The sequence below is a fragment of the Callorhinus ursinus genome, unplaced genomic scaffold (genome assembly GCF_003265705.2).
Source record: "Callorhinus ursinus isolate GAN/ISIS: 27379988/994484 unplaced genomic scaffold, GSC_fseal_2.0 scaffold16, whole genome shotgun sequence".
Lineage (NCBI taxonomy): Eukaryota > Metazoa > Chordata > Mammalia > Carnivora > Otariidae > Callorhinus > Callorhinus ursinus.
In genome coordinates, this window is record NW_027397078.1 from 23,677,256 (window position 1) to 23,693,365 (window position 16,110).

The window sequence follows — 16,110 nt, forward strand, 5'->3', positions numbered from 1 at the left end:
CTCTTTTTTGAGTATCTCAGGCCACTTTTAATGGGAGACAGTTCTACGCTGAGGAAAGTTAGGGAGTCCTTTATAAACCGGTGTTCTTTGATTTTGGTGGAAAGATGGGCTCTTGCAATGATGTGTGTTGTTAGCAGATAAAATGTTTATGGTGAATTGAAAGAACCCACTGTATTAATGGTGGGGCCCCGTACGTCTACAGGTAGGTTTGCTGTAGGAGTTTCCCTGGGTGGAGCAACGGCTTCTCTCGTGAAACTACTCTTGTCACGGCAAGTGCACAGAAAGCTGCTTGGCATAATACTTGGTATTTGGTAGAAATAATTGATTCAAAGACTAGAAACTGTGATAAGTGGAAGTACTATGGTCTGCTTCTCAACCTTGGGCAAAAACTGACACAAAATGCCATGGTTATGTACTATGATTATAATATCTGCATTTCTAAATTTTAAGCATTATGGCCAGTAATAATTTGAAAACTCATTTATGTAAGCTTACCTCATTGGCATTATTTTAGTGAATTGAAACTACCAATTGTAAAGCCCTTCTTTCTTTTTTAATTTAAAAGCTAATGTCATTTAACAAGAAACAACAGGTGTTGGTGAGGATGCGGAGAAAGGGGAACCCTCTTACACTGTTGGTGGGAGCGTAAAGTGGTGCACCCACTCTGGAAAATGGTATGGAGGTGCCTCAGAAAGTTAAACATGGAGCTATCCTATGATCCGACAATTGCACTACTGGGTTTGAGGTGCCTCAGAAAGTTAAATATGGAGCTATCCTATGATCCGACAATTGCACTACTAGGTTTTTACTCAAAGAATCCAAAAATATTAATTCAGAGGGATACATGCACCCTGATGTTTATAGCAGCATACCTACAAAAGCCTAATTATGGAAACAGCCCAAGTGTCCATCAACTAACGAATTGATAAAGATGTGGTATACACACACACACACACACACACACACACACAATGGAATATTAACGCAGCCATCAAAAAGAATGAAATCTTGCCATTTACAACAACGTGGATGGAACTACAGTGTATTATGCTGAGTGAAATAAGTCAGTCAGAGGAAGACAAATACCATATGATTTCACTCATATGTGGAATTTAAGAAACAAAACAAATGAGCAAAGGGGGGAAAAAAGAGAAAGAGGCAAGCCAAGAAACAGACTCTTAACTCTAGAAGACAATCTAATGGTTACCAGAGGGGAGGTGTGGGGGGGAGATGGGTGAAACAGGTGATGGGGATTAAGGAGGGCACTTGTGATGAGAACCTGGTGTTCTATGGAAGTGTCGAATCACTATATTGTACACCTGAAACTAGTATTACACTGTGTTAACTAACCTAAATTTGAATAAAAAAATAAGTTAATATAATTTAAAAACAAGAAATTGAAATTTATATCAGAGTTTTTTCCCTAAAATATTTCTTTTTTTTAAATTTTATTTTATTACATTATGTTAATCACCATACATTACATATTAGTTTTTGATGTAGTGTTCCATGATTCATTGTTTGCGTATAACACCCAGTGCTCCATGCAATACATGCCCTCTTTAATACCCATCACCAGGTTAACCTATCCCCCCACCCCCTCCCCTCTAGAACCCTCAGTTTGTTTCTCAGAGTCCATCGTCTCTCATGGTTCATCTCCCCCCTCCAATTTCCCCGCCCTTCATTTTTCCCTTCCTACTATCTTTTTTTTTAAACATATAATGTATTATTTGTTTCAGAGGTACAGGTCTGTGGTTCATCAGTCTTACACAGTTCACAGCGCTCACCATAGCACATACCCTCCCCAATGTCCATCACCCAGCCACCCCGTCCCTCCGACCCCCTACCACTCCAGCAACCCTCAGTTTGTTTCCTGAGATTAAGAGTCTCTTACGGTTTGTCTCCCTCTCTGGTTTCATCTTGTTTCATTTTTTCCTCCTTTCCCCTATGATCCTCTGTCTTGTTTCTCAAATTCCTCATATCAGTGAGATCATATGATACTTGTCTTTCTCTGACTGACTTATTTTGCTTAGCATAATACCCTCTAGTTCCATCCACGTTGTTGCAAATGACATTCATCTGTTGATGGACATCTTGGCTCTTTCCATAGTTTGGCTATTGTGGACATTCTGCTATAAACATTGGGGTGCACGTACCCCTTCGGATCACTACATCTGTATCTTTGGGGTAAATACCCAGTAGTGCAATTGCTGGGTCATAGGCTAGCTCTATTTTCAACTTTTTGAGGAACCTCCATACTGTTTTCCAGAGTGGTTGCACCAGCTTGCATTCCCACAACAGTGTAGGAGGGTTCCCCTCTCTCCACATCCTTGCCAACATCTGTCCTTTCTGACTTGTTAATTTTAGCTATTCTGACTGGTGTGAGGTGGTATCTTATTAGGGTTTTCATTTGGATTTCCCTGATGCCGAGTGATGTTGAACAATTTTTCATGTGTCTGTTGGCCATTTGGATGTCGTCTTTGCAGAAATGTCTGTTCATGTCTTCTGCCCATTTCTTGATTGAATCATTTGTTCTTTGGGTGTTGAGTTTGGTAAGTTCTTAATAGGCTTTGGATACTAGCCCTTTATCTGATATGTCATTTGCAAATATCTTCTCCCATTCTGTTGGTTGTCTTTCGGTTTTGTGGACTGTTTCCTTTGCTGTGCAGAAGCTTTTGATCTTGATGAAGTCCCAATAGTTCATTTTTGCCCTTGCTTCCCTTGCCTTTGGCGATGTGTCTAGGAAGAAGTTGCTGCGGCTGAGGTAGAAGGTCATTTTCCTGACCTTAGTTGCTGCCTGTGTTCTCCTCAAGGATGTTGATGGATTCCTGTCTCACATTTAGGTCTTTTATCCATTTTGAGTCTATTTTTTGTGTGTCGTGTATGGAAATGGTCCAGTTTCATTCTTCTGCATGTGACTGTCCAATTTTCCCAACACCATTTGTTGGAGAGGCTTTTTTCCATAGGACATTCTTTACTGCTTTGCCGAAGATTAGTTGACCATAGAGTTGAGGGCCCATTTCTGGGCTTTCTATTCTGTTCCATTGATCTATGTGTCTGTTTTTGTGCCAGTTACCATACTGTCTTGATAATTACAGCTTTGTAATAGAGCTTGAAGTCCGGAATTGATGCCACCAGCTTTGCTCTTCATTTTCAACATTCCTCTGGCTATTTGGGGTCTTTTCTGGTTCCACAAAAATTTTGGGATTATTTGTTCCATTTCTTTTAAAGAGTTGATGGTATTTTGATGGGGATTGCATTAAATGTGTAGATTGCTCTAGGTAGCATAGACATTTTCACAATATTTGTTCTTCCAGTCCATGAGCATGGAACATTTTTCCATTTCTTTGTGTCTTCCTCACTTTCTTTCATGAGTATTCTATAGTTTTCTGAGTACAGATTCTTTGCCTCTTTGGTTAGATTTATTCCTAGGTATCTTATGGTTTTGGGTGCAATTGTAAATGGGATCGACTCCTTAATTTCTCTTTCTTCTATCTTGTTGTTGGTGTATAGAAATACCACTGATTTCTGTGCATTGATTTTATATCCTGCTACTTTACTGAATTCCTGTATGAGTTCTATCAGTTTTGGGGTGGAGTCTTTTGGGTTTTCCACAAAAAGTATCATATCATCTGCAAAGAGTGAGAATTTGACTTCTCTGCTGATTCGGATGCCTTTGATTTCTTTTTGTTGTCTGATTGCTGAGGCTAGGACTTTTAGTACTATGTTGGATAGCAGTGGTGATAGTGGACATCTCTGCCATTTTCCTGACCTTAGGGGAAAAGCTCTCAGTTTTTCCCCATTGACAATGATATTCACTGTGGGTTTTTCATAGATGGCTTTTATGATATTGAGGTATGTACCGTCTATCCCTACACTCTAAAGAGTTTTAATCAAGAAAGGGTGTTGTACTTTGTCAAATGCTTTTTCTGCATCTATTGAGAGGCGCATATGGTTCTTGTTCTTTATTTTATTAATGTATTGTATCACATTGATTTGCAGATGATGAACCAGCCTTGCAGCCCAGAAATAAATCCCACTTGGTCGTGGTGAATAATCCTTTTAATATACTGTAGGATCCTATTGGCTAGTATTTTTGTGAGAATTTTTGCATCCATGTTCATCAGGGATATTGGTCTGTAATTCTCCTTTTTGATGGGGTCTTTGTCTGGTTTTGGGATCAAAGTAATGCTGGCCTCACAAAATGAGTTTGGAAGTTTTCCTTCCATTTCTATTTTCTGGAACACTTTCAGAAGAATAGGTATTAATTCTTTAAATGTTTGGTAGAATTCCTCTGGGAAGCCATCTGGCCCTGGGCTTTTGTTCGTTGGGAGATTTTTGATGGCTGCTTCAATTTCCTTACTGGTTATGAGTCTGTTCGGGTTTTCTATTTCTTCCTGGTTCAGTTTTGGTAGTTTATACTTCTCTGGGAATGCATCCATTTCTTCCAGATTGTCTAATTTGCAGGCATATAGTTGCTCATAATATGTTCTTATAATTGTTTGTATTTCTTTGGTGTTGGTTGTGATCTCTCCTCTTTCATTCATGATTTTGTTGATTTGGGTCGTTTCTCTTTTCTTTTTGATCAGTCTGGCCAGGGGTTTATCAATCGTAGTTCTTTCAAAGAACCAGCTCCTAGTTTCGTTGATCTGTTCTACTGTTCTTTTGGTTTCTATTTCATTGATTTCTGCTCTGATCTTTATTATTTCTCTTCTCCTGCCGGGTTTAGGCTTGATTTGCTGTTCTTTCTCCAGCTCCTTTAGGTGTAGGGTTGGGTTGTGTATTTGAGACATTTCTTGTTTCTTGAGAAAGGCTTGTATTGCTATATACTTTCCTCTTAGACTGCCTTTGCTGCATCCCAAAGATTTTGAACAGTTGTGTTTTCATTTTCATTCGTTTCCATGAATTTTTATAATTCTTCTTTAATTTCCTGGTTGACCCATTCATTCTTTAGTAGGATGCTCTTTAGTCTCCATATATTTGAGTTCTTTCTGACTTTCCTCTTGTGATTGAGTTCTAGTTTCAAAGCACTGTGGTCTAAAAATATGCAGGGAATGATCCTAATCTTTCGGTACCGGTTGAGACCTGATTTGTGACCTAGGATGTGATCTATTCTGGAGAGTGTTCCATGAGCACTAGAGAAGAATTCTGTTGCTTTGGGATGGAATGTTCTGAATATATATGTGAAGTCCATTTGGTCCAGTGTGTCATTTAAAGCCTTTATTTCCTTGTTGATCTTTTGCTTTGATGATCTCTCCATTTCCTTGAGGGGGGTGTTAAAGTCCCCCACTATTATTGTATTGTTGTCTATGTGTTTCTTTGATTTTGTTATTAATTGACTTATATAATTGGCTGCTCCCATGTTCGGGGCATAGATATTTACAATTGTTAGATCTTCTTATAGGATAGACCCTTTAAGTAGGATGTCGTGTCCTTCCTCATCTCTTGTTACAGTCTTTGGTTTAAAATCTAATTTGTCTGATATAAGGATTGCCACCCCAGCTTTCTTTTGATGTCCATTAGCATGGTAAATGGTTTTTCAGCCCCTCATTTTCAATCTGGAGGTATCTTTGGGTCTAAAATGAGTCTCTTGCAGGCAGCATATTGATGGGTCTTGTTTTTTTTATCCAATCTGATACCCTGTGTCTTTTGATTGGGGCATTTAGCCCCTTTACATTCAGGGTAACTATTGAAAGATATGAATTTAGTACCATTGTATTGCCTGTAAGGTGACTGTTACTATATATTGTCTCTATTCCTTTCTGGTCTATGTTACTTTTAGGCTCTCTCTTTGCTTAGAGGACCCCTTTCAATATTTCTTGTAGGGCTGGTTTGGTGTTTGCAAATTCTTTTAGTTTTTGTTTGTCCTGGAAGCTTTTTATCTCTCCTTCTATTTTCTTTTTTTTTTTTTTTAAAGATTTTATTTATTTATTTGAGGAACAGAGAATGAGAGACAGACAGCACGAGAGGGAAGAGGGTCAGAGGGAGAAGCAGACTCCCTGCTGAGCAGGGAGCCCGATGTGGGACTCGATCCTGGGACTCCAGGATCATGACCTGAGCCGAAGGCAGTCGCCCAACCAACTGAGCCACCCAGGTGCCCTCTCCTTCTATTTTCAATGACAGCCTAGCTGGATATAGTATTCTTGGCTACATATTTTTCTCATTTAGTGCCCTGAAGATATCATGCCAGTCCTTTCTGGTCTGCCAGGTCTCTGTGGATAGGTCTGCTGCCAACCTAATGTTTGTATCGTTGTAGGTTACAGACTTCTTGTCCCGAGCTGCTTTTGGTATTTTCTCTTTGTCTCTGAGACTTGTAAGTTTTACTCTTAGATTTCAGGGTGTTGACCTATTTTTATTGATTTTGAGGGGGGTTCTCTGTGCCTCCTGATTTTGATGTCTGTTTCCTTCCCCAAATTAGGGAAGTTTTCTGCTATAATTTTCTCCAGTATACCTTCTGCCCCTCTCTCTCTTTCTTCTTCTTCTGGGATCTGAATTATTCTAATATTGTTTTGTCTTGTGGTATCACTTATCTCTCAAATTCTGCGCTCGTGATCCAGTAGTTGTTTATCTCTCTTTTTCTCAGCTTCTTTATTCTCCATCATTTGGTCTTCTATATCACTAATTCTCTCCTTTGCCTCATTTATCCTAGCAGTTAGAGCCTCCATTTTTTATTGTACCTCATTAATAGCCTTTTTGATTTCAACTTGGTTAGATTTTAGTTCTTTTATTTCTCCAGAAAGGGATTCTCTAGTATCTTCCATGCTTTTTTCAAGCCCAGCTAGTGTCTCCCTAAAATATTTTTTAAGTCTATGAGTCACCAGATACCTACTTCTACCTCATAGAAGGGGAATAAAAAATAACAATAAATGTAATACTACTCTTACTATAATAGACATAAATAGTACTCCATAAACTTGACATAAATATTACTCCTTTAAGCTCTCTTGTACTTTACTTGAAATTAAATATTCCGCCAGGACTCCATTTTGCCTGACTGGTGGGACATTGAGTCTCAGTCCTTGTTAGGCTGTCTTCACCTCTGCAGAGTCCAAAGAGATTCCACAATGTTTACAGAAACAAGAGAGGGGTTTCCAGTCTTGAGCCCAGCCCCACTGAGCCCATGCAAGTTGAGGCACCTGCCGTCTGTGCTCACATGGAACCCTCGTGCCCAGGGTACCATGTCATCATCCCTCGTGGGGTCTGCCACCGGCCCTTCTGCTTATGGGGTCCTCAGACCTTTGGCCTCTTCCTCATTTGGAGGACTCTTCTCTCTCTTTGTCTCTTTCCTTACAGAACTTCTCTAATGAGTTCTGGCTTGGAGGAAACAGCAGCCGGGGAGGCAGGCTGTGTACCAGCAGGTTGAATTTCACAGCTTCTAGGGGGGAGTTTGTTCCAAGAGACTGGGCACCTGCTTGGAGTGGGGGCAGGAAAAAGACGGAGCTCAAAACACAGATGAATATCCCCAGTGCTTGTTTTATACTACTATTGATAAATGGCAAATGTTTTTGAGCATTACTCTTTACTCAGATGATCACATTCAATTATCAAAATTTTGCCATGTTTTAAAGACAGATGACTGAGTCTTAAGAGACTGAGTAATTTTCCCAGTTTTAAGTAGCAGAGCGGGGATTCGAACCCACGTCTGTTTGGTTCCAAAGTTCATCCCTTATATTACATTTTCTCTCCTGCAGAGGACTGGTACTATTTCATTTTGAGCACAGGGAGCTGCCAGGATGGGTTAGCTACAGTGTGAGCTCCCAGATGACTCAGTGAATTCATCCATGGAACCATTGCTCAGAGTTCTCCAGCTGGTTGTCAGAGTGCATTTGCCAAGACTCAAGAACAACAGTACTGCTTTGGGCGTAATTAATGTTTGGACAATAAGTGGTCAGCATGTTCAGCTGCTTCTTGAGGTCACTCCTGGGATATGAAAATAGGACCCTGGATTGGCATAAACAGGATGTTTGTTTTCTTTGTGCTCTGTCAGGGGGCCATTATTTCGGTCATCTAGAAGTTACACCAAATTGCTCAGGTGCAGGTTCAAAAGGGGAGAGGATATGGCCAGCCTAGTTTTGTGTTGTTTAAAATAGAAAATTGATGGATCTGAAATCCATTTCTGCTCAGTATGATTCTTGAAGTAGTGTTTTAATAAAGTTCTAACAGAACATTTAAAAAGTCTTAGATCAATTTTTAAATTGTATATCTTGACCCATACATAATTCCTATTTATGGAGTCTAAAGCCAATGCAATCCGTGAATCAGTACAGAACATAGTAATTATGGCCCGACTACCTGCCCCCCTCACCCCCAAGCTGCAGTGATGGGTGATTCAGAATCAGGCTGGGCTCTTGGCTCAAGATGTTCATAATATGCTCCAGGGGCTTTTGAATCTTGTACATATCAGAATTATCCCTGACACTTGTCAGAAATAGAGCTGCCTAGGCCCTACTCCAGACTCATGGTCTTCATTCATTTGGTCTGCTACAACAAGACGCCCTGGGCTGGCTGGCTTAAAAACTGCACAAGTTTACTTCTCACAGTTCAGGGACTGGAGACTCCAAGATAAGGCCCTAACATGGTGTCCTGCTGAGGGCCCTCGTCTTGTTTCAGAGTTGTTCCTTCCTTGCTGTTTTCTCATGTGGTGGAAGGTGCTAGGGAGCACTGTGCAGGCTCTTTTATAAGACACTAATCCCATTCATAAGGGTTCCAACCTCAAGACCTAAGCACCTCCCAAAGGCCTACCTCCTAAATATCATTACCTTTGGGATTTAAGATTTTAACAAATGAATTTAGGGGGACACATTCAGACCATAGCACCCACGGAATCAAACTCTTGGGCAGTGAGACCCAGGTATCTTTATATTTAGCAAGCTCCTTAGGTGACTCTGATACTCCTTAAACTTTTTGAGCCAGCCACATGGTTGATGGTGTTGGGGTAACATAAACTACTACAATGTTGTCTTTATTGTGTTCTATCCTATACAGGTCTATACAACATCTCCGGAAGTATGTATAGGAGATGTATAGGCATACACATGTGTATCTAGAGACATACTGGTCTCTTAATTATATATATGTTGTTGAAATGTGCCTACAGATAAATATTATTGTAAATCATAGTAAACATTAACCGAGCATCTGTATGTTTCAGGCACTGTTCATTCATTCAATAAATACTTGTTAAGAGACCTCTATGGGCCATCAGAAAATCAAACAAAAGTCCCTGTCTTCAGGGAGCATATATTTTAGTAGAAGGACATCAGCAGTAAAATTCAATAAGACAGTGACATGATGAGGAGTGCCATGGCAAGAAGTAAAACGGGAAAGGGATGGCAACCACCAGAGATGGGGGCCAAATGGCAATTTCAATAGGATGGCTGGGAAGCCTCGAGGGAGGGGAGGAAGTGAGCTCTGTGGATATTTGGAGCACAGCTGTTCCAGGTTTGGGGAACAGGAGGTGCCAAGTCCTGACCTCAGCAGGAGCATTCTTGGTGGCTTCGGGAAACGGCACGAAGGCCAAGGGCTGGGATGCAAGGAGGCGCCATTTGAGAGGCAAGGGATGGGCTGAGGCGTGGGTCTTGTGGGGGCCCGTGGGCCACTGGAATTGTTTCACTTTTACTCTGGGGAGACGGGAAGGGTTCTGGGTCCAAGAACGACAGTCAGACAGGTTTTAAGGGGACGATTCTGGCCAATAGGCAGAGGCTCCTGGGGGCGGGCGAGGCAGGAACAAGTGCCAGAGTTAGGAGGCCATGGCAGTAATCCGTGGGGGGAGAAGGTGGGCGGGCTGGTGAGCAGTGGAGGTGGTGAGCACACCGTGGCTTGCAGGGGTGCTCTGAAGGCGGGGGAGGGGGGCGGCGGCAGGTCTGAGGATGGTTTGGAGGTGGAGTGAGTGAGGGCTGCCCCAGGAGGTTTTCCAAGGATGCTGGCTATAGCTGTTGGCTGTGCTCACTCTGTGGCTAGATTTGGTTCTGGATGTGGGTCATCCTTCGATTCCAAGAAAATAATTGTATTTTTGTTTTTAAAACATATGTTGAACACTTAAATTTTGTAAGTTTTATTGTGTGTACATAAAACCTCTTACAGAGCAGTCAGGGCAGTTTGGCTATAGTGTGACCTTCACCAGGATATTGGTAAACAGGGACTGGACCCACAGTGACACTTTTTCCTGACATGTAGGAAAGCTGCCTTTCCCAAAAACAAATATATTCTGGATAGAATAATGAATAATATTTCTTGTTCAGTTTATTTCAAAGCACTCTTATGTAAATCCTCAAAAAATTCTTTCTAAGGTTGATAGTGGATGATATTAACCCCCATTTGGAGATTCAGGAACCTGAGATCTAGGAAGGATAAGAAATGTTACAAGGATGAATTCTGCTAGATCAGATCTTCTATTTTATGACTTCCTCCTCTTGATTGTGTGGTCTGATGTATAGTGACTGGACCTCAATCCAGGGAACAGAAGTGTGTGTGTGTGCGTGCGCACGTGTGCTTACATGGATGCATGTGCGCGTATGCCCATGCACACGTGCATGCAAAGGAATCACACTTGGGTTACTAAGTACAATGATCCAGCAAGGGAATTGGAACTGATTGTTCAAATCTTCTAAAATTCAGGCCTCCTGCTTCTTTTCTTTTTCTCTCTTCCCTCTCTCTCTGGTCATTTGGCCATTTTTTTTTTTTTTCCGAATAGTAATTTTTACTGAATGGTGGGAGAGAAAAATAAAAGATACAGAAGTCACATTAGGTAGTGTGGAGAATAATTTTAATATAAGTTGCAGCAGAGAATGAAGTCAAAATTAGCACCAAAATGGAATTCTCGATTGCTGATGGATTTCAGCTTGCTTTGCTTTCCTGATGCTTTGTTCCTGTAAAAAAACAAGTTTGATTACATCCTGTACCAAGTAAGGCTGAGCTCCTTTTGTTTTGCTGAACAAGCCCTGATGTCCCAGGATGGCTGCGAGCAGGGCCTGGGCCAGGTAGCAGCCTTTCACGTCTATGTCTGTTTCAGTTTGCAGTGATGACCTCACCCACAAATTCAAAGGTTTCACTGTGATGAACGAAGCAGAGAGATATGAAGCTCTCAGACACTGTCGCTATGTGGATGAAGTCATTAGAGATGCTCCGTGGACACTCACTCCAGAGTTTCTGGAAAAACACAAGGTACTTATTCTTCCATGTTCTCTAAGTAGAAGAATTAGAGTCTGGTTCTACAGCCTACATGCAGAAAGCCCAGAGGCTTCTACTCTCTGAAAGAGGTGACTTCAGGAACTGTCATGTGGTGTCACTTGATACAGCACCTGTCTTCTGCCCAGGCCTGGGGACTGATACCCTCTCACTTCCTCACTGTGGGGCTAGAGCTAGACCACCCACGTCCAAGTGCGCCTCTATCCCTTCCTACCTGTGGGACCTTGAGCAAGACATTGAACCCACTTACCTAAATTGTAAGCTCACGTGATGTCAGTACTTCTCCCATGGGGCTGTTCTGAGAATCTAATGAGATCACGTAAGTAAAACCCTTTGAACACTGGCTGGCCCATAGTCAGAGCTCCAAAATGTCATTGTCATTACCACCACCATCATCATTATTGATGCTTGTATATTCACAGGCATCCTTTTTCAAGGAACAAATGAATACGCATTATATCCAGAAGGGCACAGGTCAGCCTTTAAGGAAAGAACTTTCTATCTGTGATTTTGTGACCCTGAGACTCCTACTGATACAAGATTTTTATTAGTTGAAAACATGAGAAATTCTTTTGATCTGCATGAAATTATGTGCTTTGTGTCTCCCTACCAGCTCCACATTAGGAGCTATTCTTTCCTTTTATAAGCCGTACCAAAAAAAAAAAAAAAAAAAAAAAAACACCCACAAGATGAAGCTGTTCTAAGAGTTTTCTTTTCTATTTTTAAATCCCCGATGCAGAAGAGAAGAGAGAACACTGATAAATGTGCATGGGTAATAGCAGAGGAGATAATCTCCCAGCACGAATAAAAAGCAAAAGGAGAAACTACAATATGATTTACTTCCAGCAATCACTAGCACATTTTTACTGAACATCTATTGTATATTCAACTTGTGCCAGGCATGATGGGGGTACTGACGATGGTAGCAGAGGCTGCCGTTTATTATTCACCATGTGCCGGGCACTGTCCTGGGGGCTTTGCTCCTACATGAATTGCATTCAGTATCATGGCCACTCCGATATTGTCATTGTCGTTGTTGTTGTTATATGCTGGAGAGGAGGAGGAACTAAGTTTGAGCACTAAGAATGGATTGAATAATAACATTGAGTGCTTACTGTGCACCGGTTATCATTTTTAGCGCTTTTCCATCACGACATCATTTAATCCAGTGATTCTCAACTGGGCTTGAATTTGCCCTCAAGGGACATTTGGCACTGTCTGGAAACATTTTTGGTTGTCGCAGCTAGAGGGGTGCTACTGGCATCTAGCAGGTAAAGGCCAGGGCACCCCCCACCAAGAACAATCCACCTCAAGATGTCACAAGTGCCAAGGTTCAGAAATACTGATTTAAGGATTAAATTTATGACTTCTCTAGCTAGTAAGCAGTGGGGCAGGCAGATGGGACTCCTGCTGTAAACTACCTCTCCAAGTGGAATCAAGCCTTGTTACAAAGGGCTGCGAAAGGCAGGCAGCAAGTTTAGATTTGATGGAGTAGGAGACAGGGAGCTAGGGGAGATCAGCAGGAAGAAGGATGACACGAAGAAACCCAGTTAAGGGGAGACGAACCATGAGAGACGATGGACTCTGAAAAACAAACTGAGGGTTCTAGAGGGGAGGGGGGTGGGGGGATGGGTTAGCCTGGTGATGGGTATTAAAGAGGGCACGTTCTGCGTGGAGCACTGGGTGTTATGCACAAACAATGAATCATGGAACACTACATCAAAAACTAATGATGTAATGTATGGTGATTAACATAACAATAAAAATTATTAAAAAAAAAAAAGAAACCCAGTTAAGAAGGACCTGCCCCCCCACGTGACAGAGGGGTAGTTTGGAAAGGAGACAGGCTGCAGTGAGGAAGGTCAGGTACAAGTTGGAAGCAGTAGTCCAGGTCACTGGGCCCTGGGTTTCCTGTAGCAGCCACGGAGAGGACCTGCTCAGCGGGCGCACGTGCGTGCAGGGACGTTCCCATGAGCACGTGAACACGCACACAGCCCACGGGGCCTTGGGACCTTTGTGCCTGGAGACTAAAGGAAGTAGTGAAAGAAGGCCAATTCCAAGGTGTTTGGGGCCTAGGTACACTGGGAAAGTGGAGGTGCCTCTGGGAGGGGACACCAGTTTTCAGGCTGAATTAAATATCGAAAAGGTTGATTTTAAAATGATGCCAAAGGGTGACATGGGGCAAATCTGACAAGTTTTCTAGTTTAGGCAGCCTTCCGTCCCAACGGAAACAGTAGTATGAGCCCCTCCTGCCTAGCAAGGTGGTTAGGGAGATCAAATAAGAAAAAAGTTGTGAATTCATTTTTACCACATAAAACATGGCTTAAGTGTGAGGGCCTGTTGCTATCAGTGGGACAGGAAATGGAGGTTTGGCTTCCTCATCATAGCAAGGCTGATTAAAATCTGAAGCATGAATGAATTCTCTAAGGAGAAAGTTTAAAGGCAGGACAGAAGGCCTAGAAAGCCTACTGTCAGAGGAAAGAGAGGGACCAGTGAAGGAGACCAACCAATCTAGTTCCCTTTATCTCCCGGAAATGGAGACAGTTGGCAGTACCTTTCAGTCAAGGATTCAAATGCACATTATAAACTGCTTATTTCAGCTGCTTTATTATGACTACTTTATTCCAAAAGGCATTTGCACACTGGGACGCCTGGGTGGCTCAGTTGGTTAAGCATTTGCCTTCGGCTCAGGTCATGATCCCAGGGTCCTGGGATCGAGTCTCACATCAGGCTCCTTGCTCAGCGGGGAGCCTCCTTCTCCCTCTGCCTTCTCTGTCTCTCTGATAAATAAATAAAATCTTTTTTAAAAAAGAGTTTTTTTTTTTTTTTAAAGGCATATGCACATCCATCCCACTGGTGACCTCACTCTTCTCTCTCTCCAACAGATTGACTTTGTGGCCCATGATGACATTCCCTACTCTTCTGCTGGTTCTGATGATGTTTACAAGCATATAAAGGAAGCAGGTGAGTTCCCCTGTGCTCACCTGTCCACTGCATTATGACCATCAGGTTTAATAAGAGACCTCTGCCCTAGTCTTGTAGCATATCCATGGAAGGCACTGGCATTTCAGACGTCTGCCAAATAGCCTTTACAAGCTTCTGTTGACATGTGCTAAGGCTCCGTCATAGGAAAGACACCACTTAGGTATTTATAGAAGAGTTAACTCCTACACCAAAGCACTCTGCCATACCACAGGTATACCAGCTTCTAGTGTGTGGCTCAATTTTAGGGCTCATCAGACTAAAATCATAGGACCCTATTATTTAAAGGGCAATCATTTTCCTCATTCACATTTAGGTCCTCAGAATGAAATTATGTTATACTTCCAAGAAAGTTCCTTCCAGAAGCCAGATAACGGGGTAATTAACAATCTGGGCTCCTTGTCTCCAAATTCCTGCCATCTGTCATCCTGTCACATGATAGTTACAGCCTCAGGTACCACATGCAAAGGCAAAAAAAAAAAAAAAAGGTAAATATTTGGGAAATCAGGTAAAATATTTCCTTCCCCAAACTGTTAAGCACTGTCATGGAGGGAAGATGTGCCTGAGCTTTGGAAGTTGTCCCAGCTGTCACTAAGCATTTCTTTGAAGGTCAGAGGCTAGTCTGGCCCAGGGAGTTATTGGGGGGCTGGAGAGAGGCGGGTGTCCTTCCATTGCAGACTGCCTGCGGTTCATTCCTTTGCCAGGTTCTCTGTTCCTATTCCTTTGCGGCTGAGGACTTGAGGGAAATCACTGTTGGGCATCGGAACAGATCTGTGGTTTCTAGCCTCAGGGGGATTCTTGAGGTTCCTTTATAACGTTTGCCTTCCTGCCCTGATGTACCCTTAACTCCTTGCGCCCTTGCCCCCTCCCCTGCATCCTGAGGAAAAGGGGTAGGTTTTCTGTCCCAGGCTGACTTTTTTTTTTTTTTAAGATTTTATTCATTTATTTGACAGAGAGAGAGAGCTCAAGTCGGCAGAGTGACAGGCAGAGGCAGAGGGAGAAGCAGGCTCCCCGCCGAGCAGGGAGCCCGATGCGGGGCTCGATCCCAGGACCCCGGGATCATGACCCGAGCCGAAGGCAGTCGCTCAACGACTGAGCCCCCCAGGCGCCCCCCAGGCCGACTTCTTTACCTGAATCCACCTCCTCCCTTCCTTGAAGCCTGTCTGCTTTATTCTTCCTCTGTGTGCAAGGTTCTCACACTCCAGCAGTTTCTTCTCAGCTTACTATTATTTGAGAGTCTACAAAAACAAAACAAAATCCTTCTTCTGCCCTCGCTCTCCCTTCTGCAGTCTCATCCTTGTTGTGGCCTCCCTTGCCGGCACCTCGCAGGCTCACCGGCCTGTCGTTCCGCACCTATCTGTGCTCTGACTTCTGCCCCATCCTCCCTCCGTTCCCTGATGACCTTCGGACCACCCAATCCAGTGGCCTCTTTGCTGTCCTCGTCTGGACAGAACAGCCCTGCTGACCACTCTCCTCTCCTATGTGCTTTTGTCCTCTACTTTCTGGGACACTTCTGGGACCTTCTCTTTCCCTTCGGTCTCTCTCACCACTCCTGGGTTTTGTGATTGGGTCTTTGTCCCTTGGCCCTGCACAGCCTCTCAGTCTTGCTAGTCTGGTCTCTGCATCGCCTTGCTCAGGCCCTAAACTCCAGACACATGGAGTCCATCCTGGTGCCCAGACGCACCCCCACTTAGCGCCTCGGCTCCAGCTCTTCTCTGGGCTGGACATGTCCTTCCTCCGAGCTTCCACGCCTATTCCATGCCCAGTTGAGGAGCTAGCCCCTGACATGCCCTCTCTCCCAGGGGCATAATTCAGCACTACCTTCCCCCAACCCTCCTCAGATACTCTTTGCAAATGGATCTTATTTTCAGCTCCCTTTTGATGGCATCCTGATTGTGTGTGTGTGTGTGTGTGTGTGTGTGTGTGTGTGTGTGTGTGTGT

At 43.0% G+C, this 16,110-nt stretch overlaps 1 protein-coding gene across 4 annotated transcripts in view; it reads left to right on the top strand.

Annotated features, from left to right (window-relative positions):
- Positions 1-16,110, top strand: part of PCYT1B (phosphate cytidylyltransferase 1B, choline) — a 73,436-nt gene that overhangs the window by 10,439 nt on the left and 46,887 nt on the right. For all 4 annotated transcript variants that reach the window (XM_073901970.1, XM_073901971.1, XM_073901969.1 and 1 more), the window contains exons 3-4: positions 11,012-11,163; positions 14,073-14,151. In XM_073901970.1, coding sequence (XP_073758071.1) covers positions 11,012-11,163; positions 14,073-14,151 — 231 coding nt within the window. The remainder of the gene's footprint in view (positions 1-11,011; positions 11,164-14,072; positions 14,152-16,110) is intronic.